Below are 20,325 nucleotides of genomic sequence, written 5' to 3'. Positions count from 1 at the left end.
AGAGGAATAATCTCCCATACCAGCACCGTTTTCAGAGTCCATACGAACAATAAGCCTCAGGGTGAAAATATTTCACTATTTCCTTTTTACTGAACAAAAAACCCCAACCACCCAACCAAAAAAAAAAAAAAACCCCAAAAAACCAACCCAAAAAACTCACCACCACCAAAAGAAACCTCTAGCTGCTGCTTCTGTGGACCTCAACTGTTTTCCACGCGTTGTCATGAGAGGAAATTTTAAATCTGCGGAGGGTGTTTGCCGCAGCGTGAGGGAGCGCGGTGCCCGCATCGGCGCTGCGCTGCTCAGGCCTGGCGGCGGGCGGAGCGGCGCGCCCGGCCCGGCCCGGCCCTCAGGGCGCGGCCTGGCCCGCGGGCCCCGGGAGCGACGCGGGCTGCGGTGCCGGTGCGTGGGGAAGGGCGGGAGGCCGGGCCGGGCGGTGGGGGCTCCGGCTGGGCCCTTTACCCGGGGGCACGGAAGGAGTCCCAGCGTGGGGAAGGGCGGTGGCGGGCACGTCAGGGTGGCAGCCCCGGGAACCGCTCGGGAGCCTGGGTCCCGCCATCCAGAGCGCCTGAAGAGCGGTGTGGAGCCGCCGGCTGCTGAGCCCCGGCCCTGGCAGAGCTCGGCCCGAGCGCACCACGGGCTCGGGCAGGCACGGCGGCCGTGAGGGTGAGGGAGCCCGGGGAGTGCTCTGGAAACGGGTGGTCGGCGCCGAAAAGAGTCTGTCAGTAGCAAACGAGACAATGATAAAATGTTCCCAGCGACAGGACGAGGAGCAATGGCCATAAACTAAAACACAAGAAGTTTCACCTCAGCGTGAGGAAGAACTTCACACTGAGGGTGGCAGAGCACTGGGAGAGCTGCCCGGGGTGGTCGTGGGGTCTCCCTCTCTGGAGACATTCCAAACCCACCTGGATGGTTCCTGTGTCACCTGCTCCAGGTGACCCTGCCTGGGCAGGGGGGTTGGACTGGATGATCTCCAGAGGTGCCTTTCCACTCTGACTATTCTGTGAAAATTAGAGGACTTGCCTGTTTGAATTCTAGGTTCCCTTGCTGATGTAAATGCAAACTTCAGATTACTTTTCCATTTATTAAGCCATTTAAGGGCAGCTGCAGTGCTCAGCTTGCCTGTGGTGTGCTTCCGTGCCTGGTATGGCAAGCTAAAGGACAGTAGCATTGTAAGTTAACGACTGCGCGACTTCTCTGCCTCTTCTGTTCATTTTGGTTGCATCTGCTACCTTGGAAGACCACTCATTCAATATATTTTTTATTTCAAGGCATGTCAGAGGATTACAGATGGAAAAGGAGAAGCCAAGGAAAGTCTTTTAAGTGTTACAGAATAAAGAAATATGGCCTGAATGGAGCTGTCTGTGCCATGTAATCACTGTGAAGTTTTGTAATGGCAGAAGCTAGGTCTTCAGGAATCAAAAGATCCCGAATAAGTTTGTCAGTCAGTAAAAATAAGAAGAAAAAAGAAACAACAAAAAACGTGGAAGTTACAGGAATACGATCTACACCTTCAGCATCATCCTCTATTACTTCCTTTTTTAACAATGTTCCCCCTGCCAAAGTTAGCTGTCCCATGTGTGGGCAGTTGGTGCCAAGATATGGAATAAATAAACACATTGATGAAACATGTCAGAGAAACCGGGGTGAGATTGGTGCCATTGATGCTACACTGAATTCTTTTAGGAATAGGAGCCCCCCAGCTGCAAATCTGAGCAATAATTCCAGCTCATATTTTTCAAAAAACCTCTTAAATGTAGAAACAAGTCCTTCCAAAAGTAATTTATTGAAAGCAGGAGGGAGTGCAGCACAACAGACTAGTCCTTATTTTAGCAAAAATAGTTCAGTCTTTAGTGTGAACGGTGAATCCCAGGCTCAAACAGTTAGAACAGTCTCCTTGGGAAGCTTGTCTGCCAAACTGTCCAGAAGACGCTGTCTGCAGGGAGGAAAACAGGTCCTGTATGAAGAGATCAACTCTTCCCCTCCGGCTGTCCACAGTGCCTGTGGAAGTGCTGCAGCACCTGATGATGATGATGATGGTGATGAGATTGATGCTGGGCAGAGTTCTCAGAAGGAAAATCAGCCTTCTCAGAGAGAGCACCAGGAACAACGTTTTTCAAAGAGGGAACCTGAATTTCAAAATGAAATAAACAAATGTAATCAAGAAGACCTTGTGGATATGGTTCAAGTACAATTACTGGCTGATAACAGTAATGACAGAGGGCTCCCATCTGGTACAAGGAGCACCAAAGCAGAAAGCAGCTCTGAAGGTGGGATACTTAGTCCTGATAGATGTGAAACATCTCTAGCCATCCATACTTCAGCAGAGCCTACCAGTAATTTGGAAGTTGAGACTCAGCTTCACACTGAGGTTACTCCTTCAAAGACGGAAGTGAACAGTGGGACAGAAAATTGCTTTAGCAGGGATGATGCTGAGGTACTTCCTGTGGAAGTTCTTGAAGACTTTAAGAATGACATGAACCATACTTTGTTAGAAACTGTGGAAATGACAGAATCTCAGGATTCCACTGGGGACATTCTAGACAAAATAGATGAGGTCCTCTCTGTGCCCAGCTCTCCTGGTCACCCATACTACCTCCAGAATTTTTTAGTAGTGCTGAGAACAGTATTGCAGAATGAAGATGATGTCAGACTATTTAATGAACAAGATTTGAACATTATAACCAAGTTCTACAAATTATCAGGTATCTTTTTATTTTAAATACATTTCGACATTCCCTCTTGTAGTGGAACATTCTTACATAGTGTTATGTGAGAAGTACTATATCAACTGACCATGTAACTGCATGAGATTTTAGGGAAGAAGCTCCTTCTTCTCAGGAAATGTACCTCTCTGTGGCTTTTTAAAAAATAAACTCTGCTAATGTAGTTAGGTACAGCTCCTGAGGGAATGAGGGGACACAGCCTCACTCAGCCCTCCCAGCAGCCTGGCTTGCATCCTCATGGATCTGAGCTGGCCACGGACACTAGCAGCCAAAGCAGGGGGGTCTGCAGACCTTGGTGCACTCCAGACCATAAGAATATTACAGCAGGGACATCGTGGAGCTTGGTAATGCCTTGTTTATCTTGTGGCAGTTAAAGGGGAATATGTAAAGAAAGAAAGCAACAAAAGTCTTGGCTCTCTGAGGCAAGCAGTAGATGCACATGATTTGCATCCAAAGATCCAGGAATAAATTCACAGTTGGGCCAGTAGTGTATGCTGGCATTGGCTACTTTGACAAACACTGAAAGGGATGTTCAGGATACACCTTCCCCATTTCCACACTCTGTTCCCTGGACATGAACAACACTGATCAGTAACAGGATACATAAAAGAGCTCCTTGTTTCTCTTTCAGTGGTGTGAGTTGGGAATACAGAAAGAATTACTGCAAAGTGGTGCTGATAAATCCATGTCTGCCCTGCATGTGAGGGTCATGAATGAAACAATCTCTCTTTTCAGGGTAGGAAAGATGCAGCAGTTGAGCTGTGGCAAGTGGGAGGATAGCACTAAGTCAATAGATAACAAATCCTGGACAACTGACAGATGGATGTCATTGCCTTCAAGAAATACCATGCAGGATACTTTAAAAGTTCAGGTAGATGAGTTACCTGTCCCCCATGAGAAGTTTCTACCCCTTTCAGTTATCATAACGCAAAAAAGCCCACACACCTGCTTAGTACTATGAAGTTGCTTGAATATAGGTATTTTCCAGTATTTAATTATTTTCTGCTGAAATGTCAACCATTTTTCAGTGAGCTGTCTCTAACTCAGTGTAAGTTTATGAAGTTTATTATGAAATTATTATTGCAGCCCTAGTTTGATCAGTTGCGTGGTCTGGAGAAAGAATGTCCATGTGTTAACCTTTTTCCTTTCTCCAGAATGATAAAAACTGAGGACAGACTTTAAAGGAGTTATAACAGGGAAAATGACAACCTTATCTATCTGAGTGTAGTTCTCCCAGTGAACTGATCCTGGAAAGATTCTAAAAGATCCTGAAAAGGTCTTGTAAGGCCAGGAGAATTGTTGAATAAACATTTACTGTTTATCTGCCATTTCTTAAGTATATCTAGATCTGGTAGTGTTTCACTGTTTTTTTATAATTGGTCAGTTTCACTTAAGCAGCAGCAGACAGGGGTAAAAATTTAGAAATTAATGGGGGTTGAATTAAGAATTCAAAATGTTGTTGAATGTAGTAATTATAGCTCGACTATTTTCAGCTAAAATTTAATAAGCTATTTTGTTGAATTTCAGCACTGTTAGTATTTTAAAAGTCTTTCTAAAAGGTACTTTAAAGAATACTTCCCTGATAAAAATCAAACGAATAGGAGTTTTTTTCTCATTGTTTTCTTTCAGTAGATATATTAGTATAATTTAGCTTATCTTTGGAAAAATAAGAACCTGAAGAATGCTGACAGAGAGGTATTCCGTGATTATGAAATTATTCTGTCAGATTGCAGCTTCTTTTGTTCTCTAGCATGAAATATTTGGTTATTGAATGGCTGTTAACAAAGCAAAAAGACCTATTTAACCGACACAAAATGCAGGGCTGAAAAATGAAGTTCTCTTTTTCTATAAAAATGAATATTTCTGGAAGGGTAAGCATGTCAAAAGGCATTTTAGTAATGTACATTGCCTACAAAACCTGTTGTAATACTTTTCCCCCCACAAGACTTAAAGATTCTAATGAACTTATTAATTACTAGGAAAGGTAAGTCTGGTGTTTTACCAAGTCTGCTTGTAGAACACAGGGAGATTTAAAATGTGTTTTAGAGAGTATCTGCATCAAAGTAATTTTTCTGGCTAATGTGGTGATGTGGTGCTTAGTACTGTGTTTAGAATTTAATCTTCTTTTTGTCCTTCCCTGCTTTAAATAACATTCACAGTTGGTGGGCAGAAGTTGTATGTGAGACTTTTTCAACGCAAGCTGAACTGGTTAAAGGTGAACAAAATAGAGTATGGGGAGATAAGTGTGGATTTGTCACCAATAATTGAAGAACTGGCTGAAGCCAGATTCCTGCAAACAGGTAAGGCCAGCATTAATAAACCTTTAAAATACTACAAATAAAATCTGAAGTTGTGTCATGTTGGAGATCAATGCAGTACGTGCTTGTCTCTGCCTTGGGAAGAGAATAGAGGAGCAGAATAAAGGCTTCAGGTAGATGAGTGGTCTTGTGAAAATACAAATAGAAGACCAGCTTTTCTGAACAGTGTTTTTTTTACAACTCAACAGAATTTTTTTAATTTTTGCAGTTGTTTTGAAGTTGTAAAGGTTGTTCTTTTTCTGGTTATTCCTTTCCTTCAAAGTAGGCCCGTGAAAAGGTCCAGAAGAAGGTGCAGAAGAATTTCAGGGTGAACCAGATAGCATTGGTAATGCATTTTTGAAGAACCTGATGCCTGTATAACTTAGGTCAAAGTTACAAGGTGCTTATATAGCTTGAGTTATAAGATATCAATATAATCTGATATATCTACATAACCTGATACCAATATGATCTGAATCATAACTTTTATGCCTGTATAACCTGAATCACAGCTTTTCATACCTATATAATCTGAATCGTAACTTTTATACCTATATAACCTGACATAAATAACTTTCTATACAGTGTAGTGGGGTATGTGGTTAACTAGTTGCTTAATGCTGAATAGACAAAAAAGAAGAAAAAACCTGACCAGGTGGATAGCTTTAGAGATAGGTAAATATAGTACTAATGAGAAATTGGCAAAGGTAAAGCCAATTAGCCACAAAATAAAGAATTTTGGCAGGTTAGGACCAGACAGACCGAGGAACACTGTAGCTGTGCATGCTCCAAAAACAAAGTTGAAAAGTTCAGATGCAAAGAAGACTTTGGAACCCTTTATCAAAGACCCCCAATGAGCCCTGAATTAGGGAGGTGCAAGCGCAGTGCAAAGGAACTGTCTAATAACCATCAGATCATACCATGTAAATTAGTTCTGGCACCTGTGTGATGATGTTACAGTGACAGAGTAACACCAAGCAACACTTACTGCATAAATATACCACAGCACGTGGCAAAGGTGGCTGAGTTTGGTGGAGAAATCCCCCTCACCTGCAGTGCTGCAATAAACAAATACCTGCTCTATGGACACACCAGTCTATGGGGTTTTATTTCCAGCTTACCCTCTGGGCATCAAACCTAAATCATTAGATTAGTACTAGGTTGTATGACTGTGCTGTGAGCTGTTGAGTGTATGTAACACAATGAGTATATGTGGATAATTTTACTTTTAGAATCTGAATTGGAAGATCTGTCTGAAGGGTTGGATTTGCTTTCAGCCCCTGAGCTAAAAACACTGGCAAAAATCTTTCACTTACCAAACCCAAATGGTCAGAAACAGCAACTTGTGGATGATTTTCTGAAGCTGTCAAAGCAGCGTTCGATCTTCAGCAGGAGTCAGGCTGGTATTGGGACAGTGATTTTAAAAAGGTAAATGTTTACAGCTAAATTTTGCAGGTGAATGGAAGTTGTGCTTCAAATGACTGAAATCTAGATGCCTTTTCAGGAGAGGAATGCATTTAGTAAATTTATTAATAAAAAGGGTGGCATTGCATTTCAATTCACAGTGAGTCAAAGAGAGGGGTAAATACTAAACTGCATAGTCTCTCTGCTTCTTTCAAGGGAAATCAAGTTTATGCATTAATTGGCTTGGAAAAAAGTTATTCTATTCATACTATTCTATTCTAAAAATTATTCAATTAATACTATTCATTCTATTCTAAAAGTTATTCTATTCATACATCATTCAATATGTTTTAGTTTTTACAAGTCATGGTAAAAATACCATGTTATAATATTTTTATTTGTCCTTCCAGGGTGAAGGACTTGGCTGGAAAATGTGTCAGGGTCTGCAGAGGTGCTCGGGCTGTCTTTTCCCGAATCCTGCTGCTCTTTTCACTCCCTGAGTCGCTGGAGGAGGAAGAGGCTGGCAGTGCTGGTCAAGGCCTGCTCTCCACAGTCCTTAGGGCAAACATGGGGCAAATGGTGTTCCCCAGTTACACGGTAAACAGGAAAACACAGGTATTCCAGGACAGAGAGGATCTCATCAGGTAGGGGTGGCTTTGGCAACTTGGAAATCTGTTCATTTCTAGAAGAGCTTTACTACAGTACTTGTGCAGGCAAATAAGAATTTAAATGTAGAACTCCAGATGTAAATATGTAGCAGTGTTAATTTTGCAATTATTTTAAGTACATTTTTGTATCAAGGTAGCATTTGTAATTCACAGTGGCTTGCATTTTGAAACAAAATGGCTTATTTATTTGCTTCCTGATCGTGTGATGAAAGCTGTTTCTTCATTTGCTGTGCTGATTCTGAGCTAAACAAAAATTATATTCTCTAGTGTTAAGTAAATTTAAACATAATATGCCCTGCTAGTTTAAACTCTGCTAATTCTTCAAGATTAAGAATAAAGATGGCTGCATGGTTCAATGTCTTTGGAGACTGAAAGGGAAAGAATTTATTTCTTTCAACTATAGCTGCTTTTCAAGTGTAATAAAGTTGTGGGTTTTTTACTACAGGTATGCAACTGCTGTTCATCTGTCAAATGATGTAGCCACTGCAATGGTAAATGGGAACTGGGAAGAAGCTAATAATCTCTATTTGTGTGCTAAAGAAACCTGGAGTGAACTGAAGAATCACCCCTCTTTGAGGTATTGGACTGGAAACTGTAAAGTGTATTATCTTACCTTGGATACTTTTCCTTTGGAGAGAGGCTTATCAGCTAGGGGTGTTATTTAAACCTGATAAAGCAAGAGACTTTAATGCTGTTGAAAGCTTGGAACGTCCTGATTGTTTAGCTTTTAAGTTACAAGATGAAAAAAGCTTTTTTATAAAATCTTGGGAAAGAATTGGTAGGCATGGATGTAGCACTAAAACAGTTCTGTTCTATGTGCCAGTGCAGGAGAACAAGAGCCTTATTTTTCCCTTGTCATAGTTTTGGGTTTTTTTTCTAAATGGCTTTCAAACAAATGACAATAAGCAGAAATTAAAATTGACTGTGAACAAAAGATGTTGCAAATGTTATGGGAAAACATGTTGGGTTATTCATGTCTTTAGATTTCCAAGTGGGTGTTGCTTAGGAAATGTTACTGAATATGTGAGAACTGAAATAACATTTATTGGGTTTGAAGTGTTCTTCATCAGTTTTTCTTTTAATTATTTTGTTTTCTGGCTTAGTGATATGCCACAAGTTAAAGCCTTATGCTTGGCATTATATTCAATTCCATGGCAACTGATTTAAAATAATATTAATTGAGGGTCATTTGGAAGTCTGTTCCATTTTACACTGAAGACAGTGGAAAAATCTATTTTGATTTAAAAAATACATTGAAAAGACTTCGTCCTGAAATACAGAGGTGCCTACTGAAAAGATGTTGGTCTTCTTTTATGGCAGGAAATTCCTGTTCGAGTGCTTTTCTTTTGTTCAGCTTTGTTTCTGAAGTGGAACTGCTGACTTATGAGAATGAGTTGGTAACAAAATATGATGTAGTAAGTTGCTGTTCTGTGTCTGTTTTAAAACTGATTAACTGGTAATTCTACTGGTGTTGAAAGTAAAATATGCTGTGCAAGTGTAGCTTGCACTTGCTCCCCAAGCCAAACTATTGCCTTACCTTTGAGTCCTTGACTTTGCAGCTGGGATACTCATTTCAGATCAGTTTGGATATATAAAGCATTCAGTTTGGTAAATGCTTTAGGTGTAAGTATTCTTAGTAAAACTGACATCATTAAATTGATCTGAACTGCTCTTCTTTTTCAGCTATCACAGAATTTTACCTGATTACCTGCGACGTTTCACAGTTGGCTGGGTGTACACAAGAATCCTTTCTCAAGGAGTTGAAATTCTGCAGAGACTTCACAAGTATAAGGTAAAGTGGTGAGGTGAATAGAAACATGTACTTTATTTTTGTACATGAATTGACATTTCTAAAGTAGCTGGGAAATGGTGGTAATGTTTGCCAGTGCTTGCTACAGTTCCAGTAACAAGTTACTTTTAAGGGAAAAGTGCCCCCTTTTTGTGCTACTTTAGAAAGTTTTAAATGGTTTTTATTTCTGCTTATGCTTTGAAGATTTACCATATGTAATACACATAAAACTATTGCTGAGATATGCTTGTTTCATTATTTAAAGATACCTGTGTTTCACTAGATTTGGCTATTGCTTTTAAATAAGAAAACTCTTGAAAGAGAAATCTTCTAGAAATCCCTGCCTCTTCCTTAGGCAATTACATCTTCAAAGGCCTCTGACTTAGATGTTAAGTAAATCAGATTATTTTGAAGAGGACTTCACCTCTGCAACAAAGCAACAAGTAATACTTAAGATATTTTTCATATACAATAAGGGATACAGAAAGTATTAGAATGCTGTATTTTTGCAGTTAACCTTAAAGTTTTCATTAAAATATCTCTATTCTAGAGTTTTTAAGATACACATATGGATCTGAAATGTGTATTTTGGGTAGTGGAGTAAAAAGTATGTTTGGATTGTCAAAAGTTTCTGTACTATTCATTAATTAGAAGGGAAAGTGACAAGCTAACTTGAGCTTGGTTTTGTAACCCAATTAATAAAGGTACAATCCCATTGCTACAGGAAGCAGTGCAGCAGCTGCAGAGCCTCCTGGCCCAGGATGTGTATTGTACTGACAGCAGAGGGAGATGGTGGGATCGGCTGGCTCTGAATTTACATCAGCACTTGAAAAACACTAAGAAGGTATCTTCAAAACTGCTGCTGGGAAGCTGGAAACACTGCAGGCATTGTCTGAAAACATTTTTTAAAAGTATTTCTTATGGCAAGAACAGTGGAGTAGAGTCTCCTAAAAATGCAGATTTTGTTAGGAATCCTAAGGTCAAACAACCAATTTCTACTAAGAAAATGAATCCACTTCCTTAATCTTACACTGATTAGTAGAAATTGAGAGGAATTTTTTTTTACTGTACTAGTATAAATTTGACTCCAGAAGCCTCCTTGTGCAAAATGTTACTCGTTGGTTAGAACTTCACTCAGTTAGAAGGTGGCCCTGTCCTGCACGCTCGTTCTTGCACTCACATGTTTGAGCTTGAGTCAATTGCTCTTGAGCAGGGAGGCGTGCAGGGGTCTCAGTCAGCTGTTGTTTGTCCCCTTCTGTTTGCCAGGCCATCGGCTGCATCCGGCGGGGGCTGGCAGACCCGGCCGTGCGCACCGGGCACCGCCTGTCCCTGTGCCAGCGCGCCCTGCGCATCAGGGGCTCCCCCAGCTGCAGGCAGCTCCAGGGCCTGCTGCAGGACCTGCCCGTCCTCACCGTGCAGGATGTCGCTCACGTAAGCAGGGGAGCAGCAGCTCCTGGGCTCTTTCACTTCAGACAAGGAAAAGGAATCTGGGAGACTTGTTACGTGCTGTGCACCAGCCTCTGACTGACATGCTGCGGGAAAAGGCATACAAATGTGTTTCTAAAACAAAAGCCTCTTGTAATCAAATACTTCTGCATTGGTCAGCTTCTTACCTGAAGTTAGCTGTACACTGATCTAATTTGCATTGCTTTATATTTGTTATGGATGTGATCATCCATAAACTCCGCTAATTTATCAGTAATGCCCTCAGAGCCTTTCTGGCTGAAGAGTCTGATCAGATCAGTTCATTCCCTCTGGTGGCTGCAGGCCAAGCGTTCTGTGTGCTAGAAAAAGTAATAGTAACCTTAGCATGTTGTCAGCATTAGATTAATGGCCAAAAAAGATGCCACTGTTCTTTTAGGAACCTTTGGAAGTTAGGCACTCTAAATATGTGTTACGCAAATATTCTGTGTGGGGCACTGGTATCATATTAGAATGGATTTTTTAAAAATCTGTCTTTTCCATACCATTATAAAGATAATTCTGTCTGGGCAAAATCAGAGCAGAGCCTCACTTCCTCTCTCAGCCTCCTCACCACATGTCTGCCTGCAGCCCTTCTTTGTCTCAGCCCAGAGTCTGTCTTCTCACTTTTCTGTGGTTTTGCTCCTGGTCCTGCATATAGAAAGGCTACATTCCCATCTGCCCAGAATTTTTCTTAAAAATGTGCCATTTTATAAAAGCTGAAGAGGATGATGTCACGGGAATGACAGGTTAAATTTTATTCAGTTGATTTTTGGAAACAAATCTAGTCCTGATTTTAAGAAAACTGAAAAGGGGATTTTGGGCTAAAGCTTTTTAAACGTGATGCTGGAAAGTAACCAAATGTTTTAATATGTTCAGGTTACAATCAGTGGAAAGATGTGTCCTCAGACAGGAATGGGAAAATCTGTGTTTCTCATGGAGGATATTTGTGATGGAGAAGGAGGCCAAGACTGCAGTGTGTCCACAGTCATGTGCTCAGTTGAGGAGCTGGCATTAACTCATTACAGGAGGAATGGTTTCGATCAGGGTAACAGTGCTGTTGGTTTGGGGATATTTTGCAGTAAAATAACTGTGGGAGAAAGTAAAGAAACTATTTACAAATCAATTTAGTTAATAGACCTGTTTTAGCTGTCTTCAATAGACCAGATTTTAGGCTGTTTCTGTTTCCTTCCTCTAATACACCACTTCCTTACCAAAGTGCTCTGACACGTGTTTTCAACCTGACCTGCTTTAATGATTTGCTGCCTTCATTTACCAAAAGTGGTTTTGAAATGTATTAGGAAAAACACCAGTGTTTTTTCTTCATCTACACAGATTATCACTTACTTTGCCTTCCTTACCATTGAATAGCTAAGGGTAAAACAATTTAGGTTAAAATGCTATCATTATCATTTAAGGGAGTGTCACTATAAGGAAATGTAAACCTCCACTGGTTCTTGGTACTAGATGTCCATGAGAACAGTTTACACCAATAGCACAACAGTGCAGGATTTTTTGAAAAGGCTCTATTAGTAGTATTTAATGTATATTTACAATTTAGGAGCTATGAAAAGCCATCAACTCCATTTGGCAGCAGGCCCACATTAGCCTGAGTTTTCCTTTTGGCGTTGAGGTATTTGAAGAAGCCCTCCCTGGTGTCCTTGATGTGTTGTTTTCACAGGCTCATCTGTGTACATGAACATATAAATGTGTAGGAGCACATGTATACATGCATGAACACATATGTATTTCCATATGTAGATATGTATACATATAAAAGGCATAATATATAGTATTTACAACAAAATAGAACAGGTATATAGAATAGTATTTTATACAAGATCTAATTATATACTATAAATATATGTCATGTTTTGAATATATTATATATTATTATCATCCATATAGTATCTTTTTCAATGTTAAAAAAGTTGTGTATGGAAAAAATTGTCAGCATTAGCACAAACCCTAGCTTGTGGGGGCCAGGCAGGGATGGAAACTGTGCTGCAGCTGAAGGCCCCTGGCCTGGGAGCAGCAGGCTTGGGGAATGGGGCAGAATGAGCTGCATTTGCAGCTGACACCAGCTGGCCATGAACCTGAATGTGGCGTATTTCTGCTTTGGGTCGTGATGCTTCAGTGCCTCTGCATGTGACATTGCTGTAGAAATTAATGTTTCCATTTTTATTAAACTCTGCCCTTTAGGTATTCATGGGGAAGGCTCAACATTCATTACACTGTATGGGATTCTAATGTGGGATATCATTTTCATGGATGACATACCTGACGTGTTCAGAAATTCCTATCAGGTAATTTTGAAAGGCTTTCTTTAGTTAATTTATTTTCCCGTTGCTGTAAACTCAGTAAAATCGTATGGGGATTAGATTAACATTTAATGTTAAAATGTTAAAATCGTATTTGGGATTAGATTAACATTTTATTCTGAGGGACTTTCCAGACAGATCTTAGTGTTTCCTTAATTTTATTATTTATTAGATTTGGTTTGTTGGCTCGTTCCTAGGCTGTATTGTGTGTGATTATGTGTGGCAGCCGTTTGTGTAAGGCTGTTTCCAAAGCACTCTGCATGTGCTTTTGAAAATGGCTCTCGGGCCCTGCTGCTCAGCAGCACCAAGGCTGAAATGCTGCGGGGGCTTTTTACACCCTGAGCGTCCAGCGCTGGCCCGGGGCTCTTCCTGTGGCTTCATCGTGCCTTTGTTCTTTCACCTCAGACTGCTCACTGTGTCTGAGCAGTCTTGATCCCGATTCTTGTCCACCTGGAATGCTACTGCTCAGAGCACTGGGAATGCAGAGGATTCTTTGTCTGTTAAATGAAACCTCTGTCTAGAGTTCAAAACAACAGAACAGAGGCCGAGATGGGACCAGTGTTGGTTGAGCTGGCACTGGGTGTTAAAACATATGCAATTTTTTCCTTAATAAATATTTATATGATGGTCATGTTCTAGATAAATCAGCTCAATCTTTAATTGACTTTTAGTTAAGAAAAATACAAAGTAGAACACTTTCATTCTGGGAACAGCTGCTGTGGTGGCTGTTCCTGAGAGCTGGATTTCCCTTTTCATCCAGACATCCCCCCTGGATTTATACACCGACAGCTTCTATGAGAACAGGAGGGCTGTCATTGAGGCCAGACTCCAGCAGCTTCACACAGCTTCCTCGGACACGCTGGCAGAGCTGGTTGCTGACGTCTGGACCACTCATGAGGGAGAAGCAGCAGCCCTGGTTAACTGGGGACGTTTTATTTCCCTCCAGCAAGTCCAGGTAAGTGGCTGTTGCCCAGCATGGGCACTCCAGTTAGGCTTGACATTCAATTACCCGTGGCCCTAGTGTGCTCACAGGCTGTATTGAGGCACTGAGCCATGGCAGATGGAGAGTGGTGGGAGGGACGAGTTGGAATTAGGGATTATTGTGCTGAAGTCCTTGCAGGTAGTGTTACAATTTTCTCATATGGTCACTTTTCCTGTAACAGTAGCTGAGAACACAGCAGGAAAATTGATGTAAGAAACATCTACATGCTGACATGGGCCATGCAGTATTCCTGGAACAGTATTCTTGTGAGGGTCGGGAAATGGTTCTGCAGGAAATTAAAACCAGCCCAAACCAACTAGCAAACCCTCTCTTGCAGAGCCTGGTCTCTTGCCTTGGAGGAACGTTCCTGAGCGGTGTTTTCCGGCGGCTTTCCAGGGACCTGCGGCACTGCCGGGGGGGCCTGCCCGACCTGCTCGTGTGGCGCTCCCACAGCCAGCACTTCAAGGTGTGTGGGGAGCACGGGAACACCCAGCACTCAGCTGCCTTCCCTCGTGTAAAACCCTGCACTTGTCAGCCCACACAAATTGTAATTTCCTGTGGCGGGCAGTCAGACCTGCAGCTCGGCTGCCCTGCCCCCGCAGAGCCCTGGGTGATGATCTGCTCGTCCCGCAGCCCTGCTGGAGCTTTAGTGGGCGTAGGGAGCAGACACCATCAGCACTGGCTAAGGCTGGTGTAGAAAAGGTCTTTGATTAATCGTAATCTAAAGCACCTGTCACAGTCAGCCACACGTTGTTAGCAAGGAGTTCTACTGGCACCACCGAGACAAAATCTGCTCTATTTGAGTCTACAGCAACTGTGTCTGTGTCTGCTACAGAATTTGAGCAAACAGTCACGGATGGTGCCTTGCACAGTAGTGGAATAGTTCCTAGAAAACTATTGGACATCTCATCTGTTGGAGCAAATTGTTATGTTTATGATACAGAGCTGAATAGCAGAAATTAGTTCTCTACACACATGAATAAGTTGCTGTCATTATCAGCTGGAACAGGTGAGGGTGCAGACAATTGTTTTTGCAGTATGAGAGATCTTCAGTCACCAGGGCTTCTGTCTGTGTTTTGGTGGATATTTACTACATACAATTTCATTCTCTTACAGTTAAATTTTGAAATATAGGGTAATAATTCAGCACCCACTGGACCTTCCATTGTGCTGTCTATTATTTTTGTTGCAGATAACAGCCATAAAAAAATACTTCTTGTGTGGGAGCTAATGATCCTTCAGTTCCTCCAGGGACACACTTCTAACCATCCCCTTTTCCTTGTAGCTGGTGGAGGTGAAGGGCCCCAACGACCGCCTGTCTCCCAAGCAGATGCTGTGGCTGAGCGAGCTGCACAAGCTGGGGGCTGCAGTGGAGGTTTGTCACGTGCAGGACATTGGAGGCAAGAGCAAACGCCTCAGCTGACAGAGGTTGGATCATGTGGGGAACTCAGGTGGTTTTCAATGGCTGCTGCTGCTTATTAAAAATAGTTTCTTCTAAAATTCTGATTTCTTGGAACGTTACCATAGTGCTTTTTAGCACAAAACATTCTAAAATGTAGTTCGAGAAAACTGGCAGTATGATTTACTGCATGTCACTTCACCTTCACAAGAGGAGAGCCCTTCCCTTCTCTCCACAATTCCTGACTTACTCTCTGAGGTAATCTGAGACTTGCCCAGCGAGGAGGAAGAGCTGCCTTCACACTGGTACACCCTGAGAACATCTCTGCAATACAGAAACTGGGCCATCAGGTCCTGCTCATTTGCTTGGTGCCCTTGTGCCCTAAATTCATTATGTTGGGCAAGTCTCCTTGCAAGGGGTGAGTTCAGCCCCTTGCCAGGATTGTCAGGTCCGGTGTGGTTCTCTGCCTGTCCCCACCTACCATTATGTATTTGAATTTTGCACTTGTACATCAACAGATACAGGTGGCAGAGAGCAGGGCATAAAGCATGAATGCTGTTCTAATGTGTATGAAAGGACAATTTATTTAACAGCCCCTTCTGTTGTATCTGTATTAGCTGTAGAAAGGGAGATATTTCTGGTAGTAGACAGGAGTTGGTCAGTCCAAGATTAGCACACTCAGTATTGTCAGTTCTGCGCCACATAAATTGATGTGTTTGCTCATTCAGAAGTATGTCAGTCAATTGGAACTAAAAAGATGAATTCCCTTTTAAGACACCAAAATCCCGTGGGTTTCTCTTAATTTCAACACACAGGCAACATCTTTTCTCTGGAGTCTTCATTCTCAATATTAAGTAAGTTCCCTGCTATGAGAAATTCTGATCACCATGCAAACTGCAGACACTATAATAGAATATAGCAAGAAATAAGATAATTTGCACATCATTTTTTATTAATCATCTTTCTATAGCACAGTGTCCATGCTATTCTTGGAAAAAAACACACACACACAATTTTTTTTTTTGTTAGGGGAAGGGAAAGAAAACCACCTGAAGTTCACTGTGGAAAGGTATGAACTTTTATTGACTCTAATTTACTTCACATTCACAACTCAGCATCAGGATTTTATAGTCTTCCTGCCACTGCTACTTTACTCAGTAAATCATTATCAGGCACAAAGGTTTTAGTTTCAGTTGAAATGGTGAACTCTAAACCATCACAGCAACAGCATTAGAAACCTACTGCCTAGAGCAATTTGAGGTACAGATTTCTGTCTCTTGGTTAGAGGCAAATTTAAGTTTTTGTCCTTTGCTTAAATACATGTTAGAATTCTTTTGGTTTTAATATATTTCCATCTGAGAATAAGCCAAAAGGTTTGCCCAGCTTGCTACATTGTCCTTAAAACACAAGGCAGTTAATTGATCAGTGGTATTGCAGGCAGGTGCCCATGCAGCACGCATGCAGCCCGGGCAGGCGCACACAAACAGTTCTCAGTGCGCTTCTGGAGGCACAGGGAGCTGCCACCACAGCCCCAGCCCTGCACTGAGCCCAGCTGCTGCTCTGGGGCTCAGCAGCTGCTGAGCTCCCCCTGTGTGGTACAAAGTCATGACTCAGCCAGCAACAGCTGCAGTAATGCACATTTCCTACGAACACAAAAGGATGAACTGCTTGGTAGCTTTTCTACTCTTGCAACACAAAAATGGCATTTAACAGTATCTTGCTTTAAATGGTGAACAGAAATGAAAATTTGAAAATATGTGTACATATATATACACAGACATATATATACACACTTGCGTGTCAGTATTCTGTACACAGAAGTAAGATACATACTCACACCCCAAAATTGCTTTTGAAAGTTATTAAGGATATTCAGAACAGTCCCTACTGACTTGATAAGGCAACTGTGCAGAGTGGAGAATATTTCAAAATCAACACTTGGTACCTGTCCTTCAAAAGTGAATCCGAAAGTTTTGAGCTCTTGACCTCAGAGGAAGCAGCAGCATCCACAGGCACGGCAGCTGCTCAGACTCCTCAGCAAGGCCGTGCACACAAGGAAGCAGAACCTTGTGTTCAAGGTGCCCCCTCTCAGCCTCTGCTTACCTAACTCCCTTTTTGGAATGGTAAAAAATTTCTTTTAAAGTCTGTTTGGCAAATAGATATTTCAACAGGTTTTGTTTATTATAAAGGCATATTATTTTTAACCCTCTCCCGTGCTATATATATAAAATACAAAGTCCCTCTGCAGCATCTGTACACATCTTAGAACTGAAATGTAAAAATGTCTGAAATCTCCTTATAAAAGACAATTCTGTTTAAATACAGTACCCATTTTCCCCCAAAGGGTACTAGTCTAAACATTTTTTAATTCCACCAGCTGCTTTTGTGGAGTAATTTATTTACACATTTTTGGTACCTTTAATCCAAAGTTAAACCTTTAAGGGAAAAAAAAAAAGATATTATAGTTTTAATTGTCATTTTAAAAGAAAACCAAAACTGGTAAAAAAGACACCAAGCACACAGGTTGAGGTCTTTATGTCAAGTATCAGGCTGGGGAAAGTAGTAAGCTGATGGGGAAAGAGGAATGGCAAAAGCAAACTAAAACAAACGTTTTAATAATGAACAAGTGAGATGACTACTCCAGCAAGCTTGGAAATAAACACAACTGGTTTGTGGACCATTTAACATGCTCAGCTCACCTTGCAGCATAATTAGGCAATTGAGGTGAATACACGTTCTTCCTCACAAACAGTTGCCCAGAAGTGCCTGGCATTGTGTCACAACAGCCTGTGCCTGCCCGCCTCGTGCACAGCACACACACAACAGCTTCTTTGCATAGGAACGGGTTTGGAAGTTTGGTAAGGTAAAAAAGGAAGCCCCCTCCCCTGACATTGTTCACCTTTGCATTGGCCCTGCCTTGCTTCCCTGTCCAACCCCAGCAGTGCAAGCAAGCACAGCCTTGGAGGTCAGAGGACAGCCTGGGAGCCAAACTCCACTTTGTGATTTAGGCTGTGCTGAAAATCAGTTTGGTTTTACAAACAAAGATCTCCAAATCCTATCTCCACCCCTCTTTTTAAACTTAAATACACTGCTTATTCCCAACCTGCAGCTTTCTTTTTTCCCCACTGAGAATACTGAGAACAGCTCTGAGTCCATTGTATAAGGCCTTTGGTGCCTTAAACTGGTGAGGCAATACCTGGATAGAGGCTCAGTGTCAGCTCAGCAGTGTTGGTGTTTATACAGAAATAATTTAATACAAAATACAGCCTTGCTGTTCAGAGAAGGCATCTGACAGGAGCCTTAACCTATGAGAATGATACATCACTATTTCTCCAACCTCCTGGAATTCTTCACACTCCTGCCTTTCTCCCTGTGAGTCCTCCTATGGCAGAGCATCCGGGGAGAGGCATCATTTGAAAAGGTTTCAGAACAACAAGGAGCCTGCTGCATTAAGCAGAAGGAAGGAGGCTGTTGGATGTAATTCCCTCAGGCAGTGCTTGTTCATTGCACTGTCCCTATGGATATTCAGTCTGCAAAAAGAAGGCACCACTCACTGCTCTTCTTGCAGCACATACCTCCCAGTGACTGCAGCACCTGCACCCCTTGTGGAAGTGGCAATGAGGAGCCAGTGCTCCTTTCTGGAAACCAGCAGGGCTCAGGTTTGAGTTCTGCTGAAAGCTACTTCATCCTGCAAAAAAATGAGGAGAGGGATGGCAGGCATCAGGATCTGTGCAGGGATACAATGCTGGGTAGTTGAGTTGCTCTTATAAAAAGGTGAGGATCTTGTGGGACTTGAAAACAAGCTTACCCTTAAAGAGGGAACACCTGCTGCTTCTTCTGGATGCCGTTGTTTCCAGAAATGGAGAGGGGGAAGTGGGGAATGGAACAAGAACTTGCCACAACAATCTGTTTTAAAAAGTTGGGGGGTGTCAGCTGCATTAGAGTAATTCTGCTACTGTTTCCTCCCAATTAAAGGCACTTCTAAAGCTACTACAATACCATATCTACAGTAAATTTTTTAAGGTTAACAGTGCATTGTCCTGATGTGGATTTCTATAGTCTAAAGTCAAGCTCATGACAAAGAGCACAAATCTGACTAATTGTTAATGAACACATTTTGGGAAGAGAAAGAAAAGGGAACAACCCCTTCCATGGACACACTGCATTAGGACAATGTAGGGTGATCAGTCATGGAACATTAGTATGTATGCAAGTAAGTGTTACTCCTGAAGAGGCAGTCTGATAAAATAGTACATTCCCAGATTTCAGCTGTCAGTTCCTCTCCACTGCACTACTTTGGCTTTCCAAGCTGTTTTATCAAAGGGTCACTTAAGTCACTATCTGGGAAAACAAAGGTATTTCAAGCAGAGCCCTCACTAACAACCACACCAAGCCTTTCAATTAGCTAATGAAATGCTCTATCACTTGTAATGAGCCAAACCTCCAAGAACAGGAAGAATTGGGGAGCAGAAGCCCCAGCAGATGAGAACTACTGAAGACAAAATTGTGCGATCTGAAGCATGACTTGCCTTGCTTTTAAATATTTGTGCAAATCTTACGTAATGTTTGTATATAAAATTATTACAGCTTTCAATGCCGCATTTAGCAGTGTTAAGTTAGAAAAGACAAAATGATATGCTGTATTCTCCCCAAACCTTTAAACCTCCACATGGCCTCAGTCTTCATTTGCAAGCGTCTCGGTGGATAGCCAGATTTTGGCACCACTTAAAAATTTGCTTAAAGGTGTTCCCAAAATGCTCCGTCTGCATAGGTTCCCTACAGGAGAAAATGGGAATGAGGAGGAGAGAAAGTCTGGGGCACCTGAGGTGTCATTTAAACCATTTGCTCTGAAGTACATCCTGCTTTGATCCAGTTCTGAGCAGTGCCCTTGCAAGGAGGAGTTGCTCTTGTACTGCCGCAGGCTGCGGTTCAACATGTCCACCTCGTCCGCCAGCAGAGAAACTCTGTGGAAAGCGGTGATGGAGCCCCCGTGGTTGATCTGGGCCTCGGGAACCCAGCGGAAGTAGCAGAGTTTCCACAGTTTTATTTGTGTTCCGGAGAGACGGGGCAGAATGACGCCGTGCAAATCAACGGGCTTCGCAAACCAGTCTCTGAAGTACTGCTCCATACTGTGGCTCTGCCCCTCTGCTGACTGGAAAAACTCCGGCTTCAATTTTAGTATCAGAGAGTTTCTTCTTGGAAGGAACTCCTGCTCGCCGATGATTCCGTTTTTTATTGCTGGGGGGACACCTCGCAATGTGGAGCTGTAGTTTTT

The 20,325-nt window shown here is 42.1% G+C and overlaps 2 protein-coding genes across 6 annotated transcripts in view; one reads left to right on the top strand and one right to left on the bottom strand.

Moving 5' to 3' along the window:
* The first annotated feature begins 316 nt into the window (after window positions 1-316).
* FAN1 (FANCD2 and FANCI associated nuclease 1) lies at window positions 317-16,155 on the top strand. Of its 2 annotated transcripts, none has more exons than XM_038147589.1 (14): window positions 317-402; window positions 1,275-2,708; window positions 4,889-5,029; window positions 6,259-6,454; window positions 6,841-7,074; window positions 7,544-7,675; window positions 8,782-8,890; window positions 9,612-9,731; window positions 10,154-10,318; window positions 11,228-11,396; window positions 12,551-12,654; window positions 13,430-13,624; window positions 13,989-14,117; window positions 14,937-16,155. In XM_038147589.1, exons 2-14 carry the CDS (start codon window positions 1,397-1,399, stop codon window positions 15,072-15,074), a joined length of 3,144 nt encoding a protein of 1,047 aa, XP_038003517.1. In that variant the 5' UTR covers window positions 317-402; window positions 1,275-1,396; the 3' UTR covers window positions 15,075-16,155. The 2 variants fall into 2 exon arrangements, with proteins under 2 accessions (XP_038003517.1, XP_038003518.1); XM_038147590.1 differs by lacking the exon at window positions 317-402 and adding an exon at window positions 446-1,175.
* MTMR10 (myotubularin related protein 10) overlaps window positions 15,982-20,325 on the bottom strand; it is a 36,795-nt gene continuing 32,451 nt past the window's right edge. For 3 of the 4 annotated variants that reach the window (XM_038147591.1, XM_038147593.1, XM_038147594.1), the window contains one exon: window positions 15,982-20,325. In XM_038147591.1, the coding sequence (XP_038003519.1) occupies window positions 19,726-20,325 (600 nt within the window). In that variant the 3' untranslated portion in view covers window positions 15,982-19,725. The other variant, XR_005258188.1, reaches the window with a different exon arrangement.

The sequence above is a fragment of the Motacilla alba genome, chromosome 10 (genome assembly GCF_015832195.1).
Source record: "Motacilla alba alba isolate MOTALB_02 chromosome 10, Motacilla_alba_V1.0_pri, whole genome shotgun sequence".
In the NCBI taxonomy this organism is placed as follows: domain Eukaryota; kingdom Metazoa; phylum Chordata; class Aves; order Passeriformes; family Motacillidae; genus Motacilla; species Motacilla alba.
This window is presented reverse-complemented; position numbering and strand designations above follow the sequence as displayed.